Genomic DNA, 16,945 nt, shown 5'->3' with positions numbered 1-16,945 from the left:
GATTTATATGTGCGTTGAATTAAACTCTCTGCTTGTGCAACATTTTTCGACAAAACCCTGTTCACCTTTGTTTTGTAAAACAGATGAGAGGGGATATTCTGTAGTTCTGTAGTAAGCTGATAATGCTGCTCCCTTCATAGAATACAGAGTGAGCATTCGCAATAATCACTGCAAAAAGAACCATTCTCATGGTCTATACCTGAGAAATATTATGTTCCATACATATATGTAAAAATGCATATGCAATGAAAAAAGCGTGTGGAGAAAAGAAGGCTGCGAAATGGATTTATCTTATTACAGTAAACTGAAGACAAATTGATTCCAAGCACCACTGCACTTTGTGTGGCCTGTGTCAGTAAATTGGACTTAACACAGATTTGAAAGTATATATTGCTTGCTGAAATAAACAAGAGTAATATAAAGATCTAACTTCCCGTTACAAAATGCCTCCAACACTGCTCACAGTTGTGCTTCAAAAGAGGATCAGCTAAAATGACTCCTTATCCTATCCTATAGAAAAGATAAAAAACATCAAAAGCATAGGCTTCTGATCAAGTGAGGAACACTGGATGGGGTCAGAAACGGTATTTTCTAAAAAGAATGTATTTCCAAAGAATTTGTCCGTAGCATTATCACTGACAGTGTGCGAGTACAGGGTAGGGGAGCGTGTAATAGAGGGTTTTTTTGTATGATGGAAAATTTAAAAGTAAACTCCTGCTTTGCCTATGCAGAGAAAGGAAACAGGTTCTCTTAACCCAGTGGAAAAATACTTTGGCTTCATGCAGCTGCTGGAAGTGAGACCTAAATGGCAAAATGCTAAATGTCCTAACCCTGTGAAAGGTCTGCATTGGATGCTGTTGGAGCTTACACCGGGTTTACTACTCTGCGTCAGGTGACAATATTTTAGGTCTGGCCCAAGCACTGCATCAAATTTACCCCTGTATTGAGGCTCCCTAAAGTTCATCTTTGCTTAGGGTACCATTAGTACCATCCCTATTCCTTTCACATCTCCATGCAAACGGTCACGGTCAGCGGAACGAAGGATCCACTTGATCAGACAGGTCATTATTGCAGAATAGGTGATGTCCTTTCTATAATAATCCTTTCTACCTGTCTGATCGCTCCAGGCAACTGGCAAAAAGCTAAGCTGCGTATTTGGACACAAAAGTAGAAGTAACATCATCCTGGCAAGGCCAATCAAGATGGTAAAAATCCTCTTCAGGAAGTAAAGAACAAGGAAGATAGCAGCGCTCTGCAAGGGAATGGGGACCAGTGAGAAAAGTGGGTTTAGTTACGCTTAAGGCCTTTTCTCTTCAGTGCTCTGTCCATTGCAGGCTTTGAAATCATCACATACAATGCAGGACCAGAAGTTCTATATTGCAGGTGAGGACATCTGGGCCTGCTGACAACCAGAAGAATAAAAGGGAGGAGAAGAGTGCCAGCTGCTGGCATAGCAAGGAATAGGGTAAGAAAAAATATTTTGTTTATCACTATTATTTTTATTAGACAAAAACAAGCATTTAACCTTTGCCGTTTGGGGAAAATCCACTTTGCAAGAGCAGTTTTGATTTCTCCCTGGATCTTCTTGCAACGTCACCCAATCTTGCACTACGCAGGTGTGAGATCTGGTGACGTAGACCGCGGCAAAGGGGAAAAAAAAGACACAATCTCACTGCACATGCGTGAGATTGGTAGCTCTTAGTAAATAAATGCCCCTTCTGTGCATGCCCGAGATCAAGCATGTGCAGAAGGAGCAGCCAAGAGCCTCCTGGGATGTATGATGAAGGTATCCCAGGAGGCTCTATGCTCCCATTCACTTTTGATCTCCGCTTAAAGGGACAGTGCTGCACCTTTTTAAAAAAAAAAATAAATAACATTTTTACCTTATATATATGTGGGTTGTCTACCCTTTCATGTAAAGTAAAAAAGTTGAGTTTAGGTCCGCTTTAGGAAAAGGTCCACTTTAACTGATTTTGATTCAAAGCCAACCCTACTATAGATGGCTATATATGACTGCTGCAGGGACAGGTTGGGGTGACATCAATGGATCAATGTCCTCTGTATAATTGTAAAACACATAAAATATACCTTTACACAATAAAACATATAAACTATATTGTTGTCTTGCCCAAGGAGAACCAAATAACATCGTACACAAATTATTCAGTCTTACCTTGAAAAACAAGAAGGTTGGCACAGAGGTTATCTCGTACTTCTCCGACACCTCAGGAATGGCTTCTGCTTCAAGCTTCAAATAATAATAATAAAAAAAAGGATGAAAAAAAAGAAAACAAAACAACGTTGCAGCAATTTTATTTTCATGTCTCTTTTTATGGCGTGTGTTTAGAAAAGCCTCACAGGGATAGTCGGGATACTTAAAAAGGGAGTCGAATGCAAAAGTTTGTGAGGCATTTGCATTTAAATGAGGCTCGCCAGGCTGCCCTGTCATCCACTGAGCTTGCACTATGACAAAACAGGTTCAAGGGTTCTTATTTTGTTGCACATTGCCAGCAATGCCCCCAGGCGGCAAATAAAATCTTTTTTTTTTTTTTTTGGTGCACTAGTGACCTAGTAAATTTTCAATCATATGCAGCTACTACTATATTGAAATCCATAAATCACTGACCCCAGTTATGTCATGATTACACTGCTTATTTTCTGCCCAAAGCAATTCTAGCTGTTTGCTCTATTGACTAATTTTGAGAGGCAGTACATCAAGGCTGACATTTGCAGCTCTCTGCAAATTATGAAGCAAAAAAAAAAAATAGAGGGGAGAAAAAAAAAGAGTATTTCTTCAATAAGCTATTGATGTCTAGTAAATTTTAAGCTTAACCCTTGGCGCTACAACCAGACTTCCCGAGCTAAGCTCTTGTTAGAGCAGCGAGCAATAAAGCTGGGTCATTTTTAAAGACAAATGGCAGCAAGCAATTGAAGATTCGACTGTCAGTCAATGTACACAATGAGGAGAGGGAGACACAGTCAGATGAGAATACTCAGGTGGCGGAATTTGATCATCAGTAAGGGTGCTGGAAGATGGACTTTCTAACATAAGTGATACCAAATTAATTAGTACAGTCCAGCAAGGAATCTTCTGCGATTTTTACATACTTGGAGTTATTATTCTAGCATTTAAAGCTCAACCCATTATCCTTCATTACCTTCCTGACCCACACTCATTTCTTTATCGGAGCCATTCTTCCAAACCTTGTAATTTCTGTGCCAGTCTGTGTTGGAGTGCAAAGCTAAACCCCGGACAGACCCACTGCAAGAATTAAAAACAATTTTGTCTATGTCATGCAGAGGGAAACTTCCAACTGCCAGTATTTGCTTTTCGCTTTGCTAAACCAGTCCCCTACAGCCTGCCAGTGTGACATGGAATTAATAACAAACTGTATTCATATTTAACGTTACTGGGTATTTACAGTGAGACAGGGGAGTAAAAGAAAGGCTGATCTTTCACACTGCCCTAAATGCACAAAGTATTCACATATTAGGCAGTAAAATTGCTTTGAAGTAGAATTAAACCCAGTTCATACTCAGCTGCCCCTGTTCCAGCACAGGAACTGCCATCTTCCTCCTTCACCTCCATATTTTAATCTTCAGCTACCTTGACTAGCCGGGATGATGTAAAATTCGGTCCCAGCTAGCTGGGTATCCTGATGCAGCTCAGTGAAATTTGACAGATGGGACAGTGATCAGGCAGGTAAATAATATTTATTGCAGAGAAAACATTGCCTCCCCGTTTCTGCAATACACACCTGTCTGATGACATTTTTTAAAGTGGAACTTTAGTTGCACTTTAAAAGGGGCATTCAACGTTCTCTGTGGCTGCATTATGTGTGGAGTAATTTATCCTCAAAAATATGACTTTGAATTTGGGTTTCAGACAAAGTTACAATGTAATATTACACTGTAACATTGGTCAGTGCTACCAGAGAAAATATTGGAGAGGAATTGAGATTTTATGGATTTATTTAGGAACTAGGAGGATGAATTGCTCTATAGTGGCTGCAACTACAGAGGTCAGTGAAGGCTGGTGGAGAAGATGTATATAGTTCAATCTTCATAGCCTGGGGACAGGTAAACAGAAGTGGTCAAGACAGATTTCCTAAACATCCTCATTATTATTTCCCCCCAAATGTTGTAGATGGATTGTGAACTCATGGGCTGTATAAGTAAGAAGAGTCTGAGTATGCAGCAGCAAATACGTCTGTGCCCACATTCTTATACATTTACTATGATGTCACATAAAATAGGTTTTAGAAACATTTCTGTAATTTGCTATGAACCATGATTACAGCTGTAGGCCTACATCATTATAGGACAAAGAGGTAATGTAGAAGCCAGATGATTTCAACTTTTACTTCAATGGCAACAATTTACTTCAATGGCAGCACAAACATTCCTAGCCGAGGTGAACATTGCACGACCTGCATGTAATAAATCACCTAATATTAGTAGGTGTAAATGCATCCCCACCACCATCGGGCATGAAGTCACTGTCCTTCCAAGAAAATTCCTGGGGAATGCCAATCAGATGAAATCTTGTGAGGGGACTCACCGGTCCATTGCAAAGGCGCGTTCTAAAACGGTTTGACTGTTCTGTATTTCCCATGATCTACATGGAGGAGGAATACTGCATGCTTGCCTAGGGACGGCAGGGTGGAAAATGGGGATAGTTAAATCTAAATCTTTTTACTTTACCGGTACATTTTGGAGTTATTAGCAGGTGATTTTCAGGTGGGACCCTGACAATATAAATCAGTGGACCTTGCATTTTACTATAAGATCCACTTTAGGAATTCCTTAATATTTTTAAAGTGAGTTTCAGACCTGCCTTGCGATCCCATGTGACTCCTGGCACCTTGCACGGCAGTGCTGGTTCTCAAAGAACTAGCATATGCTGCCCCCATTCATTCTCTATGGGGCTGCCATGGGGAGAAGCTACCTGTAGGGTCTCCCTAAGGCAGCAGTATACTGGGCATGAGGAAGTGATAACAGCACCACAACCTTATGGCCAGTCTGACACTGTCTAAAAGTGTCTTACCTTTTACTTCCCCCACAATTGAAATATTTTACTATAGAAAAGGCTTCCAGACCTTGGTTTTATATATAGGATGCAGTAAATGGTTTCCTTCCAGGATACTCTATCACTGCACTTCCCAATTACCACCTTTACATCACACAGAAGTCTGTGCAAGCAATGGGGTTCATCAAAGCTTACAGAGAGGAATCCACACCACAGCTGCTGCAAAACTAAATCAAAATATGACTAATCAATACTTCAAGTAGACTCTAAAGGGAAGCCATATGTCAAATATGTTTACAATCTTGTTATCCAATTCATGATTTTAATCACATAAATATCTGAAAAAAAATTGGTATCTTCTAAACATCTAGTTAAACGATCTTTATTCATGTTTTGACATTCTTTTGGTTGGAGCTGATATAGTGCAGGATGCAATATTCTACATATACAAAAACAAATGCTGTAAGGGGCACCAAACAGAGCAGAGTTACTGGCAGATAATCAATCAATATTCTCCCTGGAAAAACCCAAAAGCTGGGTGGAAAGAAGTTGCAGGTGGCCCTAGAATTGTGACCCAACTTTTCATTAATCACCCTAAAAAAACGGGTGGTTACTGAAAAGTGCCGGGTGGTACGCCCAGCTAACAGATGCTGGGGAAAACACTGAATATACATAGCAGAGCTGCCATTTACCCATTGTGCTTGTCATGTGACATCAGGCAGGGTACACCTGGTGATGTGACATTCCCCAGGGCAGGGCACACAGAGAAGTATCCCTACCATCTGATCCCCAGTACTTTAAAGCTCTGAATTGGGTGTTGCACTTATTAAAAAAAAAATAATAATTTTTACCTTACATAAAAGGGTTGTCTATCCTTTTATCTAAAGTGACATTTCTGAGTTTAGGTATGTGTTAAGCATATTTGATAAAGCAAACATTAGATCTTCATTCAAACAATGCTTACAGATAAGGCGATATACCTAATAAATGACAAAATTCTGACTCAATCTAAATCAATGAAAATGCAGATTTGTTGTGTGAAAAATAGGTACCTGCTTACATTTACCATCACTTAAAACGGTAAAGTAAAAGTAAACTCAAAACAATAAAATCACACTTACCTTCTATGAAGCAGATCATTCTGTCTGTCTGGAGGTTTCCTCCATTGGGTCCCACATCGTCCTGGTATCTGTCTTCGGCCCAACACAAAGGGAGCGCCAGGCGCCGACATCTTCCCCTCTGTTCTTCTGCATTCTTCTTCCTACGTCACCCGATCTCGCACTGCGCAGGTGCGAGATAGAGTGAAGTAGATTGAGAAAAAACTTGCCAATCTCATTGTGCATGCGTTAGATCTGCAATTTTTTTCCCTATTGATGAAAAGGCTTCTCGGGCATGTGCAGAAGGAGCAGCCAAGAGCCTCCTAGGATGAGTGGCGTAGGTATCCCGGGAGTCTCTGCACTCCCATTCATTCTTGATCACCTAGCACTAACAAACAAAATTTTTCTTTAAATAAAGGGGTTGTCTACCCTTTTATGTAAAACAAAAATTCTGAGTTTAGGTACACTTTAAAATCAATAAAAACAAAATGAGTTGTTCCAGATGTGGTGCCTTAGACACTATGCTGAGACCTTTCATGTTTGAACCTGGGATATCTAGAGACTGATCATCTCTTCCCTATTGATGACAGAATCAAAACAGGTTTCTAAGACACTCACACAGAAGGGTGTTGTTGTATAGGAAGCAAGAAAAATTATTTACAAGTGCAATCATTTCAGCTGACTGCTAATTTTTCCAGGACTGACCAGCTCAGCAAATTTAAGCCAGGAGCTGACTGTTTGATATTAACAAGGGTTGCTCAGAACCCCAAAATGATATTGCCGGATCTGCAGGTAACTCCTGGAACAGTTGGAGTCAAAGTCCAAAAACCAACAATCAGAAAGAAATTGCATCAATTAAATCTCTATTAAAGGTGTACCAGAAAAAAAGCCTTTGCAGTTCAATAAGTCATTAGAAACATATGGACAAAGACCAGGCCTTCTGGAACAATGGACTAATGAAAAAATAAATAAATAAAAGAATTTGGTCGCACACTCTGGTTAGCAGACACCTGGTTGGTGTCATTTCTGATAAAAAGGGCAATACTAGCTTATGGGGCTGAGGGTGTATTTACTTTTTTTAACACTATACTATTACATCCATTTATATGTTTGGTAAATAAATATCAGAGAAGGCAAAATATTTATTAACTACATCACCTTTATCTGAAGAAACCATTTAAATGGAGATTGTGATGTTTAGATATGCTAAAAAATAATTTCCATTAGCTGCACATACTTTTTCACATGATTATAACCTGTTCAAAGCCATGAGGTCTTCCGTACCTTCACAAAGGTGACTTCTGGGTGGACCTTGGCCAGTTCAACCATGACATCGTTCATCTGGGCACACTGAGGAGCCCATGGTGCCCAGAAATGCACCACAAGCAGAGATCTGAAACATAAATAAAGAGTGTGAGATACAGATACAAAACGTCTTCTGTTAGGCTGTGTACACATGACAATTTTTTGATGCTAGAAATGATCCTTCAAGATAAATTCCAGTGACAGATGACTGAACGAACTTTGTACACACAGCATCTGTTCTGTTCTATGGAAATGGGAAAAGGAAGGAAGAGTGAGCAGCACCCTGTTGTGCTCTCCTCTCTTTACTTATATAGCAGATGTTCCCAATTGGTCATGCATGGATCTGTCCTGACAAACCCAAGAACAATATCAGGGGACTGCTGTACATGTTTTTTTTTCATTATAGTTTCCAGTGATGAGTTAACAAATGAGTGCTATACCCATAGTGCCCATTCTTTTCAATGGAAAGGGGAGGACAAGCAAGCAAGCAACCCTCCCTTGACATATAGCAATCGTTCTTTATCGGTCATTAACAGAACTGTCCTGACAGATCCATGAACGACTTCAGGTGAACGCTGTACACATCGGCTTCTCATCTGCAACAAGCACTCCGCTGCGCTCTCTCCCCTTCACTTTCATTGCGGTCTTTCGTCACTCATATATCTGCCAAGACGGATGAACGATGTCAGACCGCCGCTGTACACACACCAGATTCTCATCCAATACTAGCCATGAGGCGACAATCGAAGAGAACCATCTAACATGTGTACATAGCCTTAGGCAAAACCACCATTCCTGCAGTCAAAAGTGCAAACATAAGAAAACATGCAATTAGGGGTATTGAAGATCTGCGTAGATAAACTTAAAAATGCATTGCGATGCATTCCCATAGAGCTGAAAGGTCTGCTGCTCTGTCATTCACCTTCCATGAGATTCTGCAAAATATACGATACTCAACTTAGATCCCAGGCATTCAGAACCTTCAGAGAATGTAGAATTCTCATAGTGGCAATGACATTACTCATACTCCCAGGACCTGCTAAAAAGTCACTTAATCTTTTATTTTGCACAATAAAAGCAGAAGTGGGGTTGCTGGCAGAGAAGCAAACCTTCTACTTTTATGAAAGATCCATTTTATTTCTATACAATATAACCAGAGATCTGAAACCAAGATATTGAGTGTGAGATACAAAGTGCCCTTCTCCTGGATACAATGTATACAAATATTATGTATTTGTATTTATATAGCACCAACATATTTCCCAGCACTGCAGTCATTTCACCAACTGTCTCTCAAAGGGGCTCACAATCTAATGACAATATCACAAAGTACACCTGAGCACAATGATCCCAGGTGTCAGAACGTAGATAAACCCACCATTCCTGAAGTCACCTAAAAGTGCAACTTCCAAGCAATAAATCAGTAAACCTCTAAGTATAGAGTCACAACAAACAGAAGACAACGTGCACCAATGTGCATTATAAATCTATGGTGCAAAGCTTAAAAATTCATTGCATTGCCTTTTCTATTTGCAAATTGGATTCCTATACAGATGGGAGGTCTGTTGCTCTGCCAGCCCCATGACACAAGATTCAGCCAAATACATGATCATTTTACTCCTGGGCATTCACAATCCTGAGAATGGGGAATTCTCATAGAAGCAATTATATCGCCCATACCACTAGGATCTGATAAACGAGTATAACAATGGGGAATTGTCATAGTAGCAGTGACATCTCCCACACTACTGTCAGGACCTGGTAAAGGAGTATTAGAATGAGGAGAATTCTCATGCATTATAGGTTGGCGCTATATAAATACTGTGTACTATTAATAATAATAATGGTAGGAGCAGTGACATCGCCCATAACACCAGGTCCTGATAAGGGAATATGAGAATAGAGAATTCTTATGCTTAATACGTTGGGGCTATATAAATACTTTTTATCATTTATATAGTCTGGTTTTCTAACACTTATAATCCTGCCAACATCCCCAACATACATTAAAGAATCCAAAAGCAAAAAGATACAGGACTTTTTCGGCAGTGAATATTATAAAAATTATCACAAATCTTTATTTCCTTCATTAAAAAGCAACAATTAAAATATAAATGCCTCTTCCTCTATACCAAGTTTCAGGAAGAGTCTAACTGACATTCTAACATACATGTTCTAGATACATTGTACACATTACATATGTTGAGATTATCCGACACGTTTCACAGACTATGTCAGCTTCCTCAGGGATGTAATTGGTACAGCTAGTAGATGTATCAGCACAAAGGTTGTTACAATCACCAGTATGCTTATTCCCTTGGTATGAAGGCAGGCAAAAGGCAGGATTAAAATCACAACATACAGAGATGGTGGTGTCCCATATATGTTCTCCACAGTAATATTCAGTACTTCTCCAATTATTATTGGTAATGCTCACTGCATCTTCAAAAACTAGATTCAATCAAATAATTTCATCTATACCCAGGCTTGCAAATAGATTACAGTGTTCTCCCCAGCCCCTTTTAGCTGGGTGCACCACCCGACACTTTTCAGTAACCACCCAGCTGTTTTTGGGTGGTACTAAAGATTTGGGTCACAATACAGAGCCTGCCACCCACCTACAGCTTCTTCCCATCCGGCATAAAGAAATTTCTGGGTTTAACGCGATTATAAGGAGAACCGCCATCCTCTGTGACACATGGGTGTGTGTATATAAATACTGTGTACTAATAATAATAATAATGGTAGAAGCAGTGACATTGCCCATACCACCAGGTCCTGATAAAGGAATATAAAAATGGAGAACTCTGGAGAACTCTCATGGTGGAAGCAGTGACATCTCCTGCATGGAGTGTGGAAGCTGTAACATCACCTGGACCTGCGATAAGTCATTTTGATCTTGTACTTTGCACAATAAACGTGAGAATAGAAGGGGGGGGTCATTAGATCAGGAGACCTTTCCTTGTATGAATGCCCTGTAGTGCAGGGGGGCCCGACAGGTGGATCCCAATCTACAGGTAGATCACAAAGGAAACGCAAATAGATGGCGGAGCTCTGCCTTTCAAAATAAACTCTACCAATCGCAGGAGTTAATAAGTCCATGTTTTATTGTTGGTAGAATATTTTGACTTGGTCATTTTTAAAGTAGCTCGCAAGCCAAAAAAGTGTGGGCACCCCTTCTGTAATGTATCAAATAAAAACCATGAAATCTGTCTTTGTTTTCTTTACATCATATCGGTGAACTGAAAACAAAACACAGACAATTACTCCTTTGCTCCGCTGGTGCGATTCTCCCCGGTACGTTTAACTCAGACTCCTTACCAGGGGGTAAATTATATTACCCCACGTGGCACTCTGATTCCTATGGGGGCATTTACCCTTTAAAGAGGAATAAACTCAAAAACGGCCACAACAAAAAAAAATACACTTACCCCGCAGGGCAGTCTGATTGATCCGGAGGTCTCTTCCATCGGGTCATCCCGATATCAGTCTTTGGGTGCCGCCATCTTCTCCTCCTCTTTCAGGTTCTTCTTCCTTTGTCACCTGACCCAGGCGTGAGATCGGGTCACGTAGATTGGGAAAAAACTTGCCGATCTTACTGTGCATGCGTGACATCGGCAAATTTTTTCCCTATTCACGAAAAGGCTTCTTCTGCACATGCCTGAGATGCTCGGGCATGCTTAGAAGGAGCACCCAAGAGCCTTTCCGGGATGCGTGATGTAGGTGGACTTTGAGGTCCCATTATCAATTGCCTAGGCGATCCAGAATTAGGGGGCGGTGCTGCAGCCTTTTTTTTTTAAAAAAACAAAAAAAAAAAACAAACGCACAGAATTTTTACTTCACATAAAAGCGTTGTTTACCCTTTTATGTAATGTGAACATTCTGAGTTTAGGCACGCTTTAAGTAAGCATTTGATGTAGTTATGGATGAGGAGCGCCCCCGATAATCACAATCGCTCCCAGAGAAGTTGTATAGAGATTTTATTATATTTGTGTTGTCAGCCATTGTACACAATGCCAGGTGTGCTGTCAGCTTCACATTATCCTTGAGTTCCTCACACACAATTGTTTCTGCTACCAATGAAGTCTTTACAGCACCACAAGTCCCAGCAGAGCTGTCAAAATACATGACAGGCCTCATGTCACCCAGCACTGCAGCCAAGCAGCCTCCTAACAACACCTTATATTATTTACCACTACACAAATCCCCCTGTCCTCCCCCACCACACACAAACACCTACTTGTCACTCTTCTGAAGCAACTCCTCAAAGTGCCGCACAGAACCGGCATCCAGCACAGCCGCCATGCTGCCAGGAACCAGGAAGGACGGAGCGCCGAAAAATCGATCTCCTACTATAAACTGCAAGCAGGAAACAGCGGGCCGCCTCTTCGGCAACCTCATGTAGACATTGCTAGCAGAGCGCCGAGCAGCTGACTGTCTCATGGCTGCAGGCTGAGTGTGGTCAGAGCTGGGGTCACCTCCTGACAGTTCCTGTTATAGTGGGCCAGGGTGGGAAAACATGGCTTGTTTTTTGTTATATTGCTGTATAGAACACACTGCATGCAGTGCAAAGGAAATTAATGTGATTTGACATGGTTTTGGAGCTTTGCATGGTTGAAGAATTCTTTTTGGGCGTCATTTGTAGTCTTTAAATTGAAAACACACAGAAGGAATCTATGGACCACCTTCTACTTGTCCATATCAACCCAGGCTTATAAATTAACCCATTGCATGTAAATGGAAAACTAATCAAAGCATTTGCAACCTTCTGAAAGCCTTAAGATCAAATCTTTAATTGCCCCTCAAAAAATGTAATGTGTTGTGCTGTTTATAATTCATAGAATGTTGCTTATGTACAGTAATGTGCATGATCATACCCCAGGAGGAGGAGCCATGACAGCCTAGGCATACAGGAAGTGAGCTGAGCGATACTGGGCGTGATTCATCCAGTCTGAAAGGTGAATATTGGAGTGGAATTTTCTGAAAGCTTTGAGATAAATCTTTTACTGCCCGCAAAATTGTGTTTGGCAGTTTATAAGTCACAAAACATTGCTTACGTACTGAGAAGTGCATGATAATACCCCGGGAGGTGGAGCCATGACAGCCTAGGCATACAGGAAGTGAGCTGAGTGATACTGGGCGTGATTCATCCAGTCTGGGAGGTGAATATTGGAGTGGAATTTTCTGAAAGCTTTGAGATAAAAATTTTTCACTGCCCGGAAAATTATTTGTTTGGCAGTTTATAAGTTACAAAAAATTCCTTAATACCCCGGGAGGTGGAGCCATGACAGCCTAGGCACACAGGAAGTGAGCAGAGTGATATTGGGTGTCATTCATCAAGAAAGACAGGTGATGTGCAGGAGAGGAGGTGAATATTGGGGTGAAATTCAAGCACCATTTTTAGCCTTGAAACCAAATGTCAGCTCAGTTTGCAATATTACTGACCTATGGCCAACGCTTCTCTGATGTGTAGGGTCCTCACTGTGCACTGCAATTCAGTCCTTATATCACAGTGGGGATGTATAGGCCAGCAGATGCACCTACTTAATGGGGACGTAATACATCCTAGAGTGCTGGATACCATAGATAAGGCTACATGCAATAATTCTCAATGGAAACAAATGAATAACGACCCATCGACCGATAACCTTTAAAAAGAAAAGAGCACAAAGACTGGCCAACGAGGAAAGTCGGTGGAAACGACGACCGTCCCAGTGGATCTGACTGAGTGACAATCGTTTGCTATCTATTGTGTGTACGGTCGTTTAGTAGTCGTGGATTGTTCTGTGATACATTTTCTCCAGTACATGTCACTTCCTGTATCGTTCAAACGATCGTATCTAGTGTGTGTACATTATTGGTGGATTATAATTGAACGATCATATCGTGCACAATACGATTGTTCAAAATAATCTTTGATCGGTCGTCAATCATTCGTTTTGCAACGACAATTATTGCACATGTGTAGCCTAAGTATAGACAGCCTAAGGGATGTCCCTGAATAAACAATGAAATATAAGTTTACTTTATTCGTCCCTCTTCTCACACTGTATATATTGAACCCCAGTAATCAAGTTCTGCAACCTCCCATCTACCGTTTGTTTTTGTCAGCCATACATTTGTCAGCATTTTACTTTATCTGTTTTCAGCCAACAACAAGAACTAAGATTTGAGGGTGTTTTTCTTCTGTTCTTGGGGAGGTGTGTAAGTATTTTGGACATATAGCAATATGTTATGGGGAATTAATGTAGACCTGTTGTATAGGAAATAGATGTGCTGATCTCTTATTAATTTTATTCCTAGGTTTCAGTGTTCTCTGATTTAGAATACACATTCAGAAAAGCCGGAAACCCATTTGTGACACAAAAGATTCAATTTAGAAGGTCCGAACGATAGCCAGGCAACTAGCATTCACATGGGAGAGGTCAGCTATGGCAGCCTTTTCCCAAATTGCAGGGTACTAAACTGTGATGTTAGCCATTCACATGGCTATTGTCTCACATTTCCATCTGGTATTGAATAATACAGGCAGTCCCCGGGTTACATACAAGATAGGGACTGTAGGTTTGTTCTCAAGTTGAATTTGCATGTAAGTCGAAACGGGTACATTATTTTAATAAATGCAATTAGGGCAGATGTTTGTATCAACATAATATTAGGCAGTGCGGTGTCAGTTACTGTATAAAAAACCCCACTGTGAGTTAATTGCAGTTAATGCACAAGCTGTGCCTTGATATGCAAAAATAAACAACTGCAGAGTTTGTCTTGGTCATGAGTTACAAGAGGCTGCAGAACAGCAAAAGATTTCTTCTGCAAGTCATGGGAACTGCCCTCTCCAACCCTCCACCTCCCCAAACAAGCTTCTGTCTTGCACAGAAACAAACAGGGAAGCCTGTATTTAGGAGTTGTCTGTATGTTGGATGTCCTTAACCCGGGGACTACCTGTATTAGTGAACGACGCCGGCTACCACCACCTTTGCCATACAAATCATCCATTAAACTGCTGGTGATGGGTTGGTTTGATATGTAATTTTTGTATTAAAACTTGGTTGAAAGTGTCCAAATTTCCAATATGTATGGCTAACACAAGTCTTAAAGTGTATGTAAAGGCTGACATTGAAAGTCTCTTATTTTATTAGAACATTGAAAATGTTTTGTTATTATTATTAATAAACATATTACAGAGTACATTAAATACAGGTTGTAAATGACAGACTAATACAGACAGTAATACAGGAGGAGAGGACCTGGCCCTGAAGAGCTCATAATCTAGGAGGTGAGGAAAGTATCACACAATGGGAGAGGAGATATGTAATGGTGGGTAAGTAGTGAGGGTTTAGGAGACAGAAGAAGAAAGTAGGAACAGTAGTTGGGGCAGCTCTAGAAAAGTCTTGGAGCCGTGCGTGTGATGAGGTTATGAGTGAGGATGTCATTAGTTATTGGTAGGGCAAAGAGAGGGGCTAGGGGTGTATTGTTTTACCAGGTAGGAAAGGTAAGTGGAACAAGAACTGTGGAGGGATTTGAAAGCAAAGCAAAGCACAGGAGCTTAAATTTTTATCTGTTTAATTAGTGCAAAACATACCTGTTGATGGTCCTAATTGCTTTTTGTGCACAATGAGGAGTTATTGAGAAAAGGGGAGAGGTCTGTGTTCTTTGTAATCCACCAAAAGTAAAGTAGCTAGGACTGACACCACATGCTTAAAGTGGAGCAAAAGTCCCACTTTAAAAATCCTTGATCAGGCAGGTGATTAGAAAGGGTCAGACGATGTCCTTTCTGTAATTACCTGCTTGATCGCTGCTCAGCTGGCTTTCCCTTTGATTGCTGGGACTGAATGAACATCTGCGTGGCTAATCAAGATGGCAAGAAAGAAAAGAAGAAGGAAGATAGTGGCACCCTCTGATGGAACTGGGATTGGCGAGTATCGCTGGTTAAGTTCTGCTTTAAAGGATAACTAAATAGTGTTCCATTACAGAGCTCTGCAATCTTCTTCCTTGTGATCTTCAGTTATATTGATTGCTTAACCACCTAGCCGGTATGCCCGTACGAAGGTCGGGCAAAAAAAAATGGCTAGGATGGTTAACCCCGTAATTTTGTCACATCCTTACCACCATGGTCCCGCTGTGCACATCCAGCGGGACCATGGAGGTAAGGATTCCAGCATCGTTTTCCTATTCCAGCGTCGTCCTCCGTCCATCGTCGTCCGTCGATCTCCCTCTCCAGCGTCGGGTGCCAGCGGGACCGGTAAGATGCCGGCCAGTATCTTGCGTTCCGCCGCCCGGCCGGCTGAACACAAGATACCGGCCGGCATCTTACCTGGTCCCGCTGATGGTCCACGTCCGTGTTCGTCCAGCGCCGGATGATCTCTGCAGGGAGAAGCCGTCCGGCGGAGAAAAAAAAACGGACGGCTCCTCCCTGCGTGCGTGATGACGTCGGCGTGTGTGCGGGAAATTCAAATAGAAACTCATTCATTCATTTTGTATTGGATTCAATACAAACTCCTGTATTCAATCCAATACAAAATAATTCAAATAAATACAAAGTGTGTAATTGGTAAATTCAAACTGTCATTTTGTATTGGATTGAATACAAACTCCTGTATCCAATCCAATACAAAAAATAAAAAAAAATAAAATAAAAGTAAATAACTTGGAAATTCAAATTTATATTTTGTATTTGATTGGATACAAACTTGCGTATCCAGTCCAATACAAAATAATATAAAATTAATACAAAGTACATAACTGGTAAATTCAAACACTCATTTTGTATTGGATTGAATACAAACTCCGGTATCCAATCCAATACAAAAAAATAAAAAAAAATAAAAGTAAATACATTTTTTATATTCATATTATCTACTAGAACCCCTGTTCGGACATATTTCTGTAAGTTACAGGTCTACAATTTAAAAAAAAAAAATTTCATGAAAAACAGTGGATCACTTTTGGTACAGAAATCTAGACCTCAGTGTAACGCTCAGGTGGTTAATTCACACACGGAGTTATATCTGTCCCAGCAACAAGAGTGGAAGCCAGGATTGTCTGGTATTCTGGCAACCAATGCTGAGCTGCACATGCACAGCTCATCGGGTTTGACAGCTCCACAGAGCGATCAGACAGGTAAGAATGCTTATTGCAGAAGATAAATCACCTGTCCCTTTCTGCAATAAAGCCCTGCCTGATGACAGATTTTTAAACTGGAACTTTTTGTTCAACTTTTGGAATTTGTGTTGTCATGTCATAGAGGAAAGAAGGAGATCATTATACATCAAGTACATTTACCAGTTAGTTTCCTGTAGTTTCAGCATGTGTAAAGTTATATACCATGGTAAGATGTGCATGGAAGGAGACCTATGTTGTGTTTAATTGTTTTTTTTGTTTTTGTTTTTTTTGCCTTGAAATACACCTTATGCTCGCTTTACACATTACATTTTTTTTTTTTTAGATCTACCAACAACTTTGGTCCTACATGACCGGATGTGCATTGGCTGGATGATTTTGGTAAGTCATTATA

At 40.6% G+C, this 16,945-nt stretch overlaps 1 protein-coding gene across 1 annotated transcript in view; it reads right to left on the bottom strand.

The window, feature by feature from the left end:
• The window catches only part of GLRX3 (glutaredoxin 3), a 25,035-nt gene extending 13,146 nt beyond the window's left edge, over positions 1 to 11,889 (bottom strand). Inside the window, exons 1-3 of the mRNA XM_072423755.1 lie at positions 11,672 to 11,889; positions 7,411 to 7,519; positions 2,174 to 2,248 (exon numbers count right to left, since the gene is read on the bottom strand). Of these exons, the coding sequence (XP_072279856.1) occupies positions 2,174 to 2,248; positions 7,411 to 7,519; positions 11,672 to 11,874 (387 nt within the window). The 5' untranslated portion in view covers positions 11,875 to 11,889. The remainder of the gene's footprint in view (positions 1 to 2,173; positions 2,249 to 7,410; positions 7,520 to 11,671) is intronic.
• Positions 11,890 to 16,945: the final 5,056 nt, after the last annotated feature.

The sequence above is a fragment of the Pyxicephalus adspersus genome, chromosome 10, assembly GCF_032062135.1.
Source record: "Pyxicephalus adspersus chromosome 10, UCB_Pads_2.0, whole genome shotgun sequence".
NCBI lineage: Eukaryota > Metazoa > Chordata > Amphibia > Anura > Pyxicephalidae > Pyxicephalus > Pyxicephalus adspersus.
Note: the sequence above shows the minus strand (reverse complement) of the source record. Positions and strands in the feature narration are given on the sequence as shown.